The sequence below is a fragment of the Clupea harengus genome, chromosome 7 (genome assembly GCF_900700415.2).
Source record: "Clupea harengus chromosome 7, Ch_v2.0.2, whole genome shotgun sequence".
Classification (NCBI taxonomy): Eukaryota; Metazoa; Chordata; class Actinopteri; order Clupeiformes; family Clupeidae; genus Clupea; species Clupea harengus.
Genome location: NC_045158.1, coordinates 30,832,372 through 30,849,031, shown reverse-complemented (window position 1 = coordinate 30,849,031; position 16,660 = coordinate 30,832,372). Strand labels below are relative to the sequence as shown.

Sequence of the window (16,660 nt, the reverse complement as noted above, 5' to 3'; positions counted from 1 at the left end):
TAGCTGCAGTCCATATTTAGAGTTTAATTATTAGTCGAGCCACACTTCAGGGCCAATTTGTAAAGGCTGGAACTAGTGGTCAATGGTCTTAGAGATTACGTTTGGAGGCAAAGTCAAGGTCAGTCATGTGACAAACCTTAAACATGTCTACTTTTGAACCTTAAACATGTCTACTTTTGAACCTTAAACATGTCTACTTTTGAAGTGGCTCTGCTAGGAAGGGCCCTGGGGACCGATCCTCGTCTGCAGATGTGTGTGTGTGTGTGTGTGTGTGTGTGTGTGTGTGTGTGTGTGTGTGTGTGTGTCTGTGTGTGTGTGTGTGTGTGTGTGTGTGTGTGTGTGTGTGTCTGTGTGTGTGTGTGTGTGTGTGTGTGTGTGTGTGTGTGTGTGTCTGTGTGTGTGTGTGTGTGTGTGTGTGTGTGTGTGTGTGTGTGTGTGTGTGTGTGTGTGTGTGTGTGTGTGTGTGTGTGTGTGTGTGTGTGCCCTGAGGAGCGCTCCTCGTCTGCGTGTGGCCTGAGTGACAGGAGGAGGACTCTAGGCCCGTGCTCTCAGTCATCACTCAATGAGTGACTTCATGAAGAGTACACAGCCGGCCTGCACCTTCCTCTTCCTCTGGCTGTGAACGGAAGGCATAGAAGGAGGCTGTGGTATGTTGCTAGCCCTGGCCTGCACCAAATGTGTTGCTGCCTGCTCGTGTCCAGAGGGTATTTATAGACTGCTGAGTCAGGTGGCTGCCACGGCCGTTAGTTACCTGATCGCACGCGGGCATAAATGGGGCGCTGACAGGGGGAGTGGCACGGACAGCTGCCCGCCCGGTACCATGGCAACCACTCGGCCTGCAAGGAGTGACTGAGGGTTAGGGTGTGTGTGTGTGTGTGTGTGTGCCCACTGACAAGATGTGTGTGTGTGTGTGTGTGTGTGTGCCCACTGACAAGATGTGTGTGTGTGTGTGTGTGTGTGTATGTTTGTGTGTGTGTGTGTGTGTGTGTGTGTGTGTGTGTGTGTGTGTGCTGTGTCTGGACAGGACACTATGCTGGGTGTGACTGCAGGTTACAACAGATAAGAGTATATTTATCACTGCAAATGCACAGCTACAACTCTTGTTCAATGCTATGCAATGCCCACACACACACACACACACACCACACACACACACACGTGTCCCATTAGCTATGAATCAAGACTATTTGGAGCAGGTTTAAAAACACGGTATTGTATTGCTTATTGGGTGTGTACATTCATCAGAGAAGAAAGAAAGAAAGCACAAAAATAAACTGTTCTGATTCTGTCAAAGACATTTTATGATCAGGTTCAATGAAGCTCTTATGGAAAGTAACACTTCCAAAAGCCAAAGGATTATACCCCACACAAGAACAATGCAAAGAGACACAGACAGACAGACAGACAGACAGGCAGACAGACAGACAGACAGGCAGACAGACAGACAGACAGACAGACAGACAGACAGACAGACAGCAGACAGGGAGAGAGAGAGAGACAGACAGGGAGAGAGAGAGGGAGAGAGAGAGAGAGAGAGAGAGAGAGGGAGAGAGATTGAGTGAAACAAAACATAAGGAAAGTTCTCCTTAATGCCAGTTGCCAGCCTTGTGTATAATATATACTGTATATAATCTGGGCCAAATATCACAAATAATTTGCTCTTTCACACATTAATGCTGCAATACTGTATTACACTTCTACTCACATGTGGTGCCAAAGTGTTGTTAAAGTCATCATATTTTCATCAGTCCTCCACTAACCCTCACATGTGGTGCCAAAGTGTTGTTAAAGTCACCATAGTTTCATCAGTCCTCCACTAACATGTGGTGCCAAAGTGTTGTTAAAGTCATCATATTTTCATCAGTCCTCCACTAACCCTCACATGTGGTGCCAAAGTGTTGTTAAAGTCATCATAGTTTCATCAGTCCCACCATCAAGGATTGGATTAGGTGTCCCTTACCTATTTCTGATAAAATGCTTGGAAATGAAACAAGGCTGCTGACACTATGAGGAAACGTGGTGCCAAAGTGTTGTTAAAGTCATCATATTGATGAAACAAGGCTGCTGACACTATGAGGAAACGTGGTGCCAAAGTGTTGTTAAAGTCATCATATTGATGAAACAAGGCTGCTGACACTATGAGGAAACGTGGGTTCACAACTAACATACCGCAGATAAACATCCTCGTATGGGTAAGTACCAACATGTCTTTACGGTTTGACTTCCCTGTGTGCAAAATAGTTTAATAGCCCCTTGAAAAAGTCATCATCATTACACTAAAAATATCAAAAAGGTCCAATTTGTGTGTGTGTGTTCTATCCTTTGACATCAGCCACCAAAGAATCCTGGTTCCTGTTGTCCAGTTTAAAAGTCCAGCAGTCTAATAAAGTTGCAATGTTGTATGTTCTTCAGTGTGCTTGAAATGTTTGCATAGATGGTTCTGGCATTTTTGTGATACTGTTGACTTTCCACTCAAACAACTGGGAACATGGAACATATCCCACTAGGAATGGTCCCAACCTAACACATAGATTTATATTTTTATATTTTATATTTTCTTTCAAATGCCAGGTAGGAGATCCACAATGTTGCCTGTGTGGTTTTTAGGGAGAGGGACTGACTGCAAATACTGACATCCCATTGGCTGCCCTTAGGAGAGTCACAATATACTCATTATAAAATATTAGGACTTATTGTCACAAAGGTGAGAAAGGCATTCAGTCTCTCAACTTTACACTGTGCTGTAAACCCTGGACAATACGAAGCACACTTTGAATGAAAACACTTCTGAGAATTCAGAATACAATTTTATGTCCAACCAATGTTAAAATGCTTCAGCAGTGTAAGTCCCTGAGTAGTTACACAAGTCATTTACAGACACGACAGCGCTTCCTTCACATCAAGCCAGTCGCCAGCCAGACGTTTGAAGCCTGGCCTTTTGAAACTGTCCAAACAGTCCAAACAACATAAGGCCATCCAAAACTGTGCTTATATCATGAGAATAAACACTGAGAGAAGAATAGACATAGAGAAGGGGTTACGTCTGAATATATTCTTTTCTTTTCTATGCATAGTATATAACATTCATTCTGTTGTTGTTGCCTCTGTTTGCTGTGTAAACAAGCTCCGTTCATTTGGCAGTATGCGCTCTTTGATTGGTTCTTTTGTTTGAATTCGCACCACCTGTCATCTGCCAATCAAAAATAAACCAAAAGTAATTAAATGTATTAAGTATCCATTACTTTGATGGAGTGATTAAAGTAGTTCCATTAATTATTACATTTTAACAGGGTGAACTAGTAATCTATAACCTTTTACATTTCAAAAGTAACCTTTCCAACCCCGCTTACAGTAAACGGTTGATTAAGAAGCAGAATTTCCATCTCTCTGTCAATGAGTATATAATCAATAAAGTATACGATCAATAAGTACTGTACGTATATGATCAATCAGTATATGATCAGACATTTTGAATTGCTGTCAGTTGGTATCAACAAAATTAGAATGTGGTACAACAGGGTAACAGATGGGGCTTAACAGAATCCCTACGGGGGAAAAACAAACAAACAAACAAACCAACAAACAAACAAACAAACAAACAAACAAACAAACAAACAAACAAACAAACAAACAAACAAACGCAAGGCCAGACTGTTGCTGGGGTTTGGATATAGTGCTGCCAGTGTTAAAGAGGAGAGGTTGGCTAATAGAGGGGCATCCAGCTGAAGGTGCCCAGGGAGATGAGGGCCTTGCAGGTGCTGGTGCTGAGCCACATCATCTCCACCAGGGTGAAGTGCAGGTAGCCCAGAGCGAAGCCGCAGCCCACGTCGGTCAGGTGGTGCCGGCCCAGGAGGATGCGGGACACGCCCACCAGGACGCACCACAGCATCAGGAGGATGCGCAGCGGCACCGCCAGAACCAGGTGCGCCAGCAGGAACTTGGACACCATGGCCGCCCGGCTGGCGTGGGCCGCGGGGAACGAGTACACGTCCATGGCCAGGTAGTCCATGAAGCTGGGCGGCATCTCCCAGGGTCCTTTGCGCTTCACCAGTTTCTGCACGCCCGCCACGGTCATGATGTCTAGCAGGAGGGCTGGAAAAGGCAGGACAGAAACACCAACGAATCATTTGTTTGGGGGAGTTAACTGACTGCATTAGAATATCACTGTGCTCAGAGAGTTATTATAAGGACACTGTGCTCAGGGAGTTAACTGTGAAGAACACTGATCAGAGAGTTAACTGACTGCATTAGAAGGTTAACAGCTCAGAGAGTTAAATGACTGCATTAGAAGGTTAACAGCTCAGAGAGTTAAATGACTGCATTAGAAGGTTAACAGCTAGATTCAGAGAGTTAAATGACTGCATTAGAAGGTTAACAGCTCAGAGAGTTAAATGACTGCATTAGAAGGTTAACAGCTCAGAGAGTTAAATGACTGCATTAGAATAACACTCTGCTCAGAGAGTTAAATGACTGCATTAGAAGGTTAACAGCTCAGAGAGTTAAATGACTGCATTAGAAGGTTAACAGCTACATTCAGAGAGTTAACTGACTGCATTAGAAGGTTAACAGCTAGATTCAGAGAGTTAAATGACTGCATTAGAAGGTTAACAGCTAGATTCAGAGAGTTAAATGACTGCATTAGAAGGTTAACAGCTACATTCAGAGAGTTAAATGACTGCATTAGAAGGTTAACAGCTAGATTCAGAGAGTTAAATGACTGCATTAGAAGGTTAACAGCTACATTCAGAGAGTTAAATGACTGCATTAGAAGGTTAACAGCTACATTCAGAGAGTTAACTGAATGCATTAGAAGGTTAACAGCTACATTCAGAAAAAACACATGGAACAGAGGAAGTTAAAGCAGCAGTATGCAACAATATGTCACTTTTTGACGTATTTTTTTACGAGCAACTACTTTTGGTATCGACCTCAAACTAATTGTGATAATATACTTGTGAAGGACAGATAAACACACGTGTCGTCTCTGCCCTAGCTGTCCAAGCTATGCACTACACTATGTAGTTTTGTTGCTCGTATCAGAAATGTAAGAAAGGAAAAGATTTCACAAAAGACACCAGTTAGCATGTTAGCAAGTTTTTATCAGTGCCAACTGGGCTGCTGGTGGCGTCTGCCTTTGAGGTGGGTAGCGTGCTAGTTTTAGAGCAAAACTCCTGTTTTAGGTGGGGAGCGTGCTAGTTTTAGAGCAAAACTCCTGTTTTAGGTGGGGAGCGTGCTAGTTTTAGAGCAAAACTCCTGTTTTAGGTGGGGAGCGTGCTAGTTTTAGACCAAACCTCCTGTTTTAGGTGGGTAGCGTGCTAGTTTTAGAGCAAAACTCCTGTTTTAGGTTTGTAGCGTGCTAGTTTTAGACCAAAACTCCTGTTTTCGGTGGGTAGCGTGCTAGTTTTAGACCAAACCTCCTGTTTTAGGTGGGTAGCGTGCTAGTTTTAGAGCAAAACTCCTGTTTTAGGTTCGTAGCGTGCTAGTTTTAGACCAAAACTCCTGTTTTCGGTGGGTAGCGTGCTAGTTTTAGACCAAAACTCCTGTTTTAGGTGGAAGCCTGCTAGTTAGCATGCTAGTTTAGACCAAAACTCCTGTTTTAGGTTGGTAGCGTGCTAGTTTAGACCAAAACTCCTGTTTTAGGTGGTAGCCTGCTAGTTAGCGTGCTAGTTTAGACCAAAACTCCTGTTTTAGGTTGGTAGCGTGCTAGTTTAGACCAAAACTCCTGTTTTAGGTTGGTAGCGTGCTAGTTTAGACCAAACCTTCTGTTTTAGGTGGTAGCCTGCTAGTTAGCGTGCTAGTTTTAGACCAAACCTCCATAACGCTGCTTTAAGTCGTTAGCCTAAGAACTCAAAATCAAAAGAAAACATGCCAATTTCTGTTTTCAGATGTGGCAGATACTGCAATTGCCCAAATGTACCTCGGGATAAATAAAGTGTCCATCTATCTATCTGAAACTCCTGGCTTGCTTGGAGTCATCCTGTAATGCTTTTAGCACACAGCGGGAGGAGCTGCTTTGAATCTTAACACGTGCCGCCAGCCCATGACAAAGCTCTCATCTGCAGTTCTCTATTCCCTCATCCCCTGACCTACAAACACAACGGCCTCCTCCAACACGGCCGTTCAAACCGCTGCCCTCACACACACACTCATCCTCCAACACGGCCGTTCAAACCGCTGCCCTCACACACACACTCATCCTCCAAAACTGCCTTTCAAACCGCTGCCCTCACACACACACACACATCCTCCAACACGGCCGTTCAAACCGCTGCCCTCACACACACACACATCCTCCAACACGGCCTTTCAAACCACTGCCCTCACACACACACTCATCCTCCAACACGGCCTTTCAAACCACTGCCCTCACACACACACTCATCCTCCAAAACTGCCTTTCAAACCGCTGCCCTCACACACACACACACTCATCCTCCAAAACTGCCTTTCAAACCGCTGCCCTCACACACACACACACTCATCCTCCAAAACTGCCTTTCAAACCGCTGCCCTCACACACACACACACTCATCCTCCAACACGGCCTTTCAAACCGCTGCTCTCACACAAACACAACGGCCTCCTCCAACACGGCCTTTCAAACCGCTGCCCTCACACACACACTCATCCTCCAACACGGCCTTTCAAACCGCTGCCCTCACACACACACTCATCCTCCAACACGGCCTTTCAAACCACTGCCCTCACACACTAACTGCCTTTCAAACCGCTGCCCTCACACACACACTCACTGCCTTTCAAACCGCTGCCCTCACACACACACACACTCATCCTCCAACACGGCCTTTCAAACCGCTGCTCTCACACACTCAACCTCTGCCTTTCAAACCGCTGCTCTCACACACTCAACCTCTGACTTTCAAACCGCTGCTCTCACACACTCAACCTCTGCCTTTCAAACCATTGCTCTGACACACACACTCAACCTCCAACACGGCCTTTCAAACCGCTGCTCTCACACACTAACTGCCTTTCAAACCGCTGCTCTCACACACTCACTGCCTTTCAAACCGCTGCTCTCACACACTCACTGCCTTTCAAACCGCTGCTCTCACACACTCAACCTCTGCCTTTCAAACCGCTGCTCTCACACACTCACTGCGCTCACACACTCATCCTCTGTCTCTCCAGTTTGCTGGATGAAAATGCCTCCAAGGCTAAAGCCCAGTTGTCAAAACTGAGATGCCACATCAACAAAAAGAAAGCTTTTCCATGAAAGACTACAATGAACTCACACAAACATCCGCAATTTAAACATCTCCCAACATCTTCAACAACATATTTAATCTTCTTCAAGGGTTTTCAATCAGTTATTGTTATTCACGGTAGGAACACCAAATAATGGCAGCTCCATGAACACTTTAACAGGAACAACACACCACTCTTTTCTGTTCTCTCCGCAGGGCACGTGACTACTGAGCTCCGGGAAGAGAGTAAACAGTCCTAGAAAAGCTGCAGTCCACATCACACCTGTAGACAACACCGAATAAACAACACCTGTCAGCAACACCTGTCGACAACACCGAATAAACAACACCTGTCAACAACACCGAATAAACAACACCTGTCAACAACACAGAATAAACAACACCGGATAAACAACACCTGTCAACAACACCGAATAAACAACACTGAATAAACAACACAGAATAAACAACACCTGTCAACAACACCTGTCAACAACACCGAATAAACAACAGCTGACACTGGAGCGGAGCGGGTCTGGCCCAGAACCGGCCATGATAAGGCTCCAGAACCGGCCATGATAAGGATCCAGAACCGGCCATGATAAGGCTCTTGAACCCATAATTAGGCTCCAGAACCGCCCATGATAAGGCTCCAGAACCGGCCATAATTAGGCTCCAGAACCGGCCATGATAAGGCTCTAGAACCGGCCATAATTAGGCTCCAGAACCGGCCATGATAAGGCTCTAGAACCGGCCATGACAAAGCTCCTGTCTAGGAGTCTGCATCACATCAATAGAGTTGTCTTCTCGCCAACATCACTACCATGAGATACCAGCAGAACTACCATGAGATACCAGCATAACTACCATGAGATACCAGCAGAACTACCATGAGATACCAGCATCACTACCATGACATACCAGCATAACTACGGTATTTACTACTTATGTGGCGCTATCTCCATAACCACCTTAACTTAATATTGGTTCAACACTGTACATAACCGTCACCATGACTACCATAACTCGTCATAAGTTCTATGTAAGTACATGCTGCGATGACGGCATGATTTCACACCAGTACCATAACTGTGTTAGTATCTTCAAATATGGTTTTGACATCACCTGTTAGAGGCAGTGGGCCGTGACACAGGTACCTGTCACCTGCTACTCTTTGTAATATTTGATACTATGTTATAATATATATACATATACATAGCACCAAATATTAAAAAGGGAGATGCAACTATGGTGTTTAAATATATATATATATATATATAACGATATATGTGATAAAATGAAATAATCTTCAAGTTAACATTTTTTAATATTAACGGGGCTCTAGGGTCCAAAGAGAAGTGACCATGATGTGTTGTGTAGGCTACTAGTGACGGAAGTGCCAAATAACTTCTAAGGATTTCAAAGAGCCAAATTACTGAGAACGATTTATTCATAGCTGTGTGGTAGAAGTCTTACCCAGAAGCAAGTTAATCAGAACCTCTTGCCCTGCCAACGTGTTGCTCCTGGTCAGGCTCCAGATCGTGCCGATCACCCAGGGGATCGCGTGCCCGGTCAGCGCGAGCAGCTTCACCATGGAGCGCATACTGCCCCAGGAGGAGGAGGTGCGCGCGCACACCCCGAGTCTCTTGGATAGGCAGATGTCAATAGCGAAGAGTGAGTTCATAGCGATCACTTTGAAAGATGGATTGAGCAGCATGCAGTCCTCCTCTGGTAGTTTGATCGATTCCCGCCGGTCAGTGTTATTCTCCGGCGTCTCCGGCTGCGCGGTCTCAGGCGCGTGGTGTTGACTCTGCGGGTGTTTATTGGCGGGTTTCCGTCCGGACCCGCCGCGAACTTCAGCATTATTAGTCCGTAACGGCTGGTTCAGTGACATGAACTCGGGTCGGTTCAGAACATTGTTCCGTTCCCTCCTGGATCGACCTTGCGTCACTGGCATATCGATTGAATCACCAGTGATAGGCTACCGACCGTTTAAATAATTGTATTGTTTACACGACAACCACAAATAGCCCAAAATGTCCAACTAACTCCTGCGACTTCTTCTTCAGTTGTCCTATAAATAGTCAGGCCAACTGGCTTTCTTCCGAAATGCACCCACATGGCAATGCGCGCACTGCGCTCCAAGCACAAGATGAAAGTGATTGGCACCCTCTGCAGCCAATGAGAAATTAGAGTCTTTTGGCCTCGTAGAGAAATATTATATAAGGCGAATGAGATGATATCCAAATGTAACATCAATCTACTATAACACACACTACCTCACATTTAATCCACTCAGGTTGTGCAACGAGGGTACCGTGTTCTTTGCAATGTTCACAAAGCCTGTTAGAATATGTTTTTTGATTGACTTGAAAACTACATTTCCCAGCAACCAACTGCTCTTCTTGGCAGTGTCAGTGCAAAGCCGCTTGGATAAAAAAAGCTGGGCGCAACAGCTGAAGTGTACCATTACATGCTGGGAAACCTGCTCAGTCTTTATTGGGACAAGGACGGAATAAAATATAACTACTAAGGATTTACTTCTCTGCAATGTAGTCAACACACGAGGGAAAGGGAGCCCTTCTGATTAAAGTTGGCAAATGGTTAGTCTGCGTAAATTCGTCGAATTAGTCCGCCTCACTGACAGATAAGCCGTTACAATTCGTGCACTTGACAGTGGATGTTGTCTTTAAGATGCAATATTTGATTCACCATTTCAACAGGATCTGTAGTTACTCCGTAAGGTGCAATGGGATTGTAACTCGCGTAATGGGAACGGGTTCGCTCCTGTAGCTGGTCCACGCATAGAACGCGCGAAATGGAATTTAGTTTATTCAACAGGTACATGTGACTGCATGCGGACTTTGAAATTGTCTTTGTCTCATCCTTTAGAAACGTGCAAAAGTTCCCGCTAACGAAATGCTGGATATTGTCTTGAAGGGTATTAGCAGCTAAGATAGACCAACTTATTAAATAAACTAACTGGAATGAATCTAGCTTACAACTGACTGTTGCCGATGTCTTTTTTATCAGTGGAAACTATGTAGTTTCCCTGTCTGTCACGTCAGAAGACATTTACAAACCAAAGGCAGCAAGTTGTCAAAGCTACATGTCCCAACCATATTTATGCCAACATTGGCGCTTGGAACTCACCGAAATCAATAGAGACTTTGGCAAAAGATTTTTGGTAGTTTGCGGAAATACATAGGTGACAATGTCCTTGAGTCCTAGAATAGCGTTCTGTCATGTGTAAGATGGCCCAGCAGGTGTAAGGTCCTCCCGCAGAGGTCTATGGATGGTCGTGTGGTCGGTGTGGTGAGTTCTAAATGCCATGGGGTGTGTTCAGAGTAGGGGCCGGTGCAAACCGCGTTTCTGTGACACAATCACTGTGCTTGAGTTGAACGCCTCCATTGACCCAAAGCCCACAACTATTGATGAGTCGTCTGACGTGGTTCTGCGCTACCGGACACCACACTTCCGAGCTTCGGCTCAGGTTCTGGTTCCGCCGGTGCTCAAGAGAGAGATCTGGACCGTGGGCTGGATTCAGGCCTGCAACCAGATGGACTTCTACAACCACTACGGAAACGAAGGCCTGTGAGTATGTGTAAAGTGGTGGTTCAGTGATGCTCTTGTCTATACTGTATGTATGAACATGTCCCTGTATTGCCTGGGTGTCTTACTCTATCTGTAATGGTGGCATGTTGGTGAGGAATCAACTACATATTAATATTTAATATCCTAAAGCCAACACTGAAATGAGATTATGTGAGAAGTCATGGATTGTTGCTGTGGGTTGTTCAATGACACACACACACACACACTTCCTTTAAGAATGGCCCCTCAGGACGCTGCTGATGATGTCTGGGGGAACCCTTTAAGAATGGCCCCTCAGTGTGGGTGATGTTTATGCCCCGTGTCTGGGGATGGGTTCCTCTGTGGCACTAAGCCAAGACCCTCCCTATCAGCATTCACTCACATAAAAGACACAAAAGATTCAATCACTTTAAGAGCCTTGTGTGTGTGTGTGTGTGTGTGTGTGTGTGTGTGTGTGTGTGTGTGTTATGTATATTCCTTATGTATGTTGCCAGCACAATAACGGATCAACTCAAATGTATCTTTTCAGCAGTTCTATTTTCAAAACAAACTAAATCTCAACAATTTTCCATGTATACCTAAACTAATACAGCCCACCCAATGTGCCATTGTCCAGTGTCCATTTCGATCGTCTGTTTTGCGATAGTATGTCCATTCAAAGAAAAGCACGTTGTAATCCGTGTGCCACTGAACTCTGTCCGTTGGACCGTGGCATAAACAAAACAAAACAAAACTCTCACGGTCTGTATGAGCGCACCTTAAAACTCCGACGGTCCGTATGTGAAAGGAAAAACCGGCGTCAATGAAACGCCGCAGGCTCCGTGACTCAAAGGCCTGTGGCCCAAAACGTTGAGCGTCTCCGCGTCTCTCAGGCATGTGTTACAAACGCCGACCGTCTCGCGTCTCTCCCAAGCATCTGGCCCAAACACCGACCGTCTCACTCTGCCCGTCACCCCCTTTCCGGGAATTCTATATCCTCTTTTGAACCCCGTTGACCTCTTAATGCGTCAAACTAAAAGTTTTAATCAGTGTCCCAACCAACACCCATCGATCACATGACAAAATAACATATATAATCAAAGAAAACAAATATACAATGAGGTAGAAATAAAATATAAATGTTTGTACGTCACACCTTCCCCCTTAAAAGGGAAAATTTTGGATCCCATAGATCAAAATTTTCAGACAAGTCCATCAATTATCAGGTCATCAATCATTTTTTTTTACATCAGATTATATTACAGTATATACACACAACCATTTGTTCCTGGCCTTTATAAAGAAAAACATAATATTTCTGAAGAGCCCGAATCATGGCCAACAAAATAAGCAAAAGGATGCTCAACAGCATCACTCTCCTGGCAGGGATATCAGGGGGACGCCATTTTCGCAACCAAACCCCATCGTTTTGGTAACAACCCACTGGCACTTTGACAATCTCGTCATCAGGAAGAGCTTCTTTGCTCACCTCTGCAATTTCAGGATCACTGCCTCTCTCTCCGATCAGCTGTTCTCCAGACAAAAACAAATCATCACACACATGTGAATATTCACCTACTTCTAGCGGCAAACTACCCAAGTCCTGCTTAAAGACTGGTATAAGAAAAGTGTCTGACAAGTCATCAAAACATGAACTCTCGCTGGACTTGCCGCCAGAAAGATCACGGTCGCTTTGCAACAAAGTGCTAGATTGCACTGAGTCTTCCTCTGCTTTAGCCTTTTCACTTCCGAGCAAGAGAGAAATACCTTCAATGGGAAAACTGGACATAAGCCCCACTTTCACTTGTCCTGTAACTAAGTCTGACTTCAAAAACACAGAGTGCAGAGGTACGGTTACAATTCTCTCCTCAATACCCTGAACAGGAGTAAAGCCAACAACGTTAGTGTCTTCACTTTCACAGGAGGGCAATGCCTCTTTCAACAAGAGCGACCTGGAAGTCCCAATATCGCGTAAAATTCGAATGGGTTGAGGAGTAGAATTTTCACTTAGGGAAACAATCCCTCTGACACGAGAGGAAGGAACTCTTCCCTCAGAAGATCAGACATCTCAGCCTTTTTGGCATCATAAGGACAAGTTGATTCACTTGAACCAATTCCCATTGGCATTTCTGTAACAGGCTTCACCAAAGCAATAGGTGAGGCCTCTGGAACTAACTCGTAAGCTGTCAAAATGGCTTGTTTAACCCACATCATATATTGAGGCATCTTCAAAGACCCAAAGCTGAATATGCCTGTTGTGCTTTCCCTTTTTATCACACTTTGCAGCATCACTGGCCAATACTCTTTGGGCCATTCCAAACCATCAGCCACTTTCTCAAAATGTTGGAAATATTTGTTAACTTCCAGCTCATTAAATGGAGGAACAAATCTCACTTCTCTGCTAGCACAGAACGTGTTACCCCATGGGTCTGCTTCTCCCAACTTTGCCAACTCAATTTGCGTTTCCAGTTTCTGTCTTTCCAACTTTAATCTTGCGTTTTTCAACCTTTCCTGTCTCTCTCTTTCTTTTTCTTCACTGTCTAGTTCTAATCTTAATTTCTCCAATTCAAATTGTCTCACTTTTTCTCGCTCATCAGCCTGTTCTCTTTCTCTTTCCATTTCTCTTTTAAATTGCATCAATTGTATTTTCAACTCAATATCTGAGCTAGGTTTAGGAGACTGAGGCTCACCATCTGCAAACTGAGCCGAATCTTGACTTGCAAACACATCTTCACTTGTAAACACATCCTCCTCCTGATAATGTTGGGCTATCAATTCAACAATCTTAACTTTTGTTAACCTTGAACTAACATCAGTTAGGTTCAGTTTCTTAGCAACCTCCAATAACTCAGCTTTGTTCAAACCCTGCAGACCCTTAGCAGTTGGTAACAAAACAAACTCTTGCACAGCCTCTGCCATGACTAAGCACAAAAAGTATCCTTAAGCTAAATCACACACGTGTTTCTCACAATGCTTAACAATGGTTCTTTTCAAAAATATTTAACAAATGCAAATAATAACTCGTTCGTCAATAATGGTAAATATCCAGGCCGAGCCCCCAATTTTGTTACGTATATTCCTTATGTATGTTGCCAGCACAATAACGGATCAACTCAAATGTATCTTTTCAGCAGTTCTATTTTCAAAACAAACTAAATCTCAACAATTTTCCATGTATACCTAAACTAATACAGCCCACCCAATGTGCCATTGTCCAGTGTCCATTTCGATCGTCTGTTTTGCGATAGTATGTCCATTCAAAGAAAAGCACGTTGTAATCCGTGTGCCACTGAACTCTGTCCGTTGGACCGTGGCATAAACAAAACAAAACAAAACTCTCACGGTCTGTATGAGCGCACCTTAAAACTCCGACGGTCCGTATGTGAAAGGAAAAACCGGCGTCAATGAAACGCCGCAGGCTCCGTGACTCAAAGGCCTGTGGCCCAAAACGTTGAGCGTCTCCGCGTCTCTCAGGCATGTGTTACAAACGCCGACCGTCTCGCGTCTCTCCCAAGCATCTGGCCCAAACACCGACCGTCTCACTCTGCCCGTCACCCCCTTTCCGGGAATTCTATATCCTCTTTTGAACCCCGTTGACCTCTTAATGCGTCAAACTAAAAGTTTTAATCAGTGTCCCAACCAACACCCATCGATCACATGACAAAATAACATATATAATCAAAGAAAACAAATATACAATGAGGTAGAAATAAAATATAAATGTTTGTACGTCACAGTGTGTGTGTGTGTGTGTGCCCCTGCTCCCGCTGCAGGTCCAGCTGGGAGTTGCCTGAGCTCCGCTCCGGTCGTGTCCTGGCGCTGAGCGACTCCGACGGCGTGAGCTACCCTTGGTACGGCAGCACCAGCGAGATCTACACCATCGTGGGCCCCACCAGGAGAGACACCAAACTCACCGTGTCCATGAACGACAACTTCCACCCCAGCGTCACCTGGAGCGTCCCCATAGCAACGCTGGGCAGTCCGGCGCAGCTCACCGGCATCCGGCGCGACCAGCGCTTCACCACGTGGCTGGTGGCACGCAACGAGGCGTCGGGCGAGACCACGCTGCTGCGCACGGTGCGCTGGCGGATGCGGCTCCGCATCGACGTCGACCCCCAGCGACCCCTGGGTCAAAGGGCGCGTCTCCTGGAGCCGCTGCTGCAGGACGAGCCGCAGGTTCTGGCCAAGAACGAGCTCATACCGGCCAACGCCCTGGACCAGCCCAACGCCAACGACGCTCAGATGCTCATGTGGAGACCCAGCAACACACAGCCTATCATGGTCATCCCACCCAAACACACACACACATAGATACACACACACACACACACCCAAACACACACATACACACACCCAGTCCCTAAAACACACACCCAAACACACACTCAGTCCCTAAAACACACACCTATCATGGTCATCCCACCCAAACACATACACACATAGATACACACACACACACACACACACCACACCCAAACACACACCCAGTCCCTAAAACACACACCCAAACACACACCCAGTCCCTAAACACACACACACATAGATACACACACACACACACACACACATACACAAACACACACCCAGTCCCTAAAGCACACACCCAAACACACACCCAAACACACACCCAGTCCGTAAAATACACACCACAATGTATATGGACCTCACTGAAATAGTCTCCCTGTCCATACTCTGTCATCATCTGTAAAGGAAGTGCATTGATATGCAACTCTGCCATCACCTGTAATGTGTTTATGTTTTATTTTCACCCACGGGCAGAGACAGCTGTTTCAGTGTAAAAGGAAAAAAAAGGATAAATTGTTCAATAGTTTTTATTACGTTCCTAAAGAATACCTCAGATTGAACGGTTTATATAGTACCTTCAGCATAAAAGATGCATATTTGCAGAAATCCTCTGCAACTGTTCTGTGGGGAACGGCAGCAGAAGGACCCATATTATATTGTTTTTCATTATTTTCATTATTTAAAAAAACAGTAAAACCTTAAAGAAGCCTTGAACTAAAGAAGCCTTGAACTCATCTTGCTGAACGAGTGTGTTTGCCTTAAATCTGTTCAGTGTCGATCTATGCCACTGGAGTGTCTCTTGTGCATGCAGTCAAAACCAAAGGTGCTAATGCAGGACATGGGGTTCATAGCAGGACAGGTTAGTGGGTTAGTGTGTGTGTGTGTGTGTGTGTGTGTGTGTGTGTGTGTGTGTGTGTGTGTGTGTGTGTGTGTGTGTGTGTGTGTGAGAGTGTGTGTGTGTGTGTGTGTGTCTCTTATGCATGCAGTCAAAACCAAAGGTGCCAATGCGTTGCTAAGATGTTTGAAAAGATGTTTATATTTATGATGCTAAACCATTTCTCAGACAGAGCAGATCCATCTCTCACTTTCTGAATTTAAAGATTCAATGAAGATGTGAACTCATAACTCATCATTTGTCTGTGGTGTAAACTCACAAAATATACTATTTCACCTCATACTCTGGAACAGATCTGGCTCCAATCTGTCTCGTATCTGGCTCAATCTGTCTCATATCTGGCTCAAATCTGTCTCATACCTGGTTGTCTGGATAAATCAACTTTCAGAGGAAACTGCTAAGAGATCAGAGAGTCTCGCTAATGAGAAATGATGCGGGTGTGAAACTTATGAGAAACTAAAGCATCTCACAGCCAAGCTCCCTTCATTCAGGTACTTGTTCCTGTCTGACGACATGTGTTTGATGTGAATGAGTGACCTTTGACCTGTCTGAGGACATGTGTTAATGTGAATGAGTGACCTTTTGACCTGTCTGAGGGACATGTGTTAATGTGAATGAGTGACCTTTGACCTGTCTGGGACATGTGTTAATGTGAATGAGTGACCTTTGACCTGAGGAC

At 44.9% G+C, this 16,660-nt stretch overlaps 2 protein-coding genes across 2 annotated transcripts; one reads left to right on the top strand and one right to left on the bottom strand.

Annotated features, from left to right (window-relative positions):
- Positions 1–2,794: 2,794 nt before the first annotated feature.
- On the bottom strand, positions 2,795–9,344 carry LOC105912054 (inactive phospholipid phosphatase 7-like). The gene is made up of 2 exons (XM_012840966.3): positions 8,685–9,344; positions 2,795–4,092 (listed from the first exon to the last, which is right to left on the bottom strand). The coding sequence occupies exons 1-2, from the start codon at positions 9,163–9,165 to the stop codon at positions 3,704–3,706; spliced, it is 870 nt and encodes a 289-aa protein (XP_012696420.2). The 5' UTR covers positions 9,166–9,344; the 3' UTR covers positions 2,795–3,703.
- A 252-nt stretch (positions 9,345–9,596) lies between these two features.
- Positions 9,597–15,170, top strand: LOC105912056 (protein FAM78A-like). Its single transcript, XM_012840968.3, has 2 exons — positions 9,597–10,802; positions 14,555–15,170. The coding sequence occupies exons 1-2, from the start codon at positions 10,540–10,542 to the stop codon at positions 15,090–15,092; spliced, it is 801 nt and encodes a 266-aa protein (XP_012696422.2). The 5' UTR covers positions 9,597–10,539; the 3' UTR covers positions 15,093–15,170.
- The last annotated feature ends 1,490 nt before the right edge of the window (positions 15,171–16,660 follow it).

Excerpts from the sequence above, each read along its gene's own strand:
- LOC105912054 (XM_012840966.3), bottom strand. The coding sequence starts at position 9,165 with ATGCCAGTGACGCAAGGTCGATCCAGGAGGGAACGGAACAATGTTCTG. Across the intron at positions 4,093-8,684 it reads TCTGATTAACTTGCTTCTGG|CCCTCCTGCTAGACATCATG; the intron begins GTAAGACTTCTA and ends TGCCTTTTCCAG.
- LOC105912056 (XM_012840968.3), top strand. The coding sequence starts at position 10,540 with ATGGGGTGTGTTCAGAGTAGGGGCCGGTGCAAACCGCGTTTCTGTGAC. Across the intron at positions 10,803-14,554 it reads CACTACGGAAACGAAGGCCT|GTCCAGCTGGGAGTTGCCTG; the intron begins GTGAGTATGTGT and ends CTCCCGCTGCAG.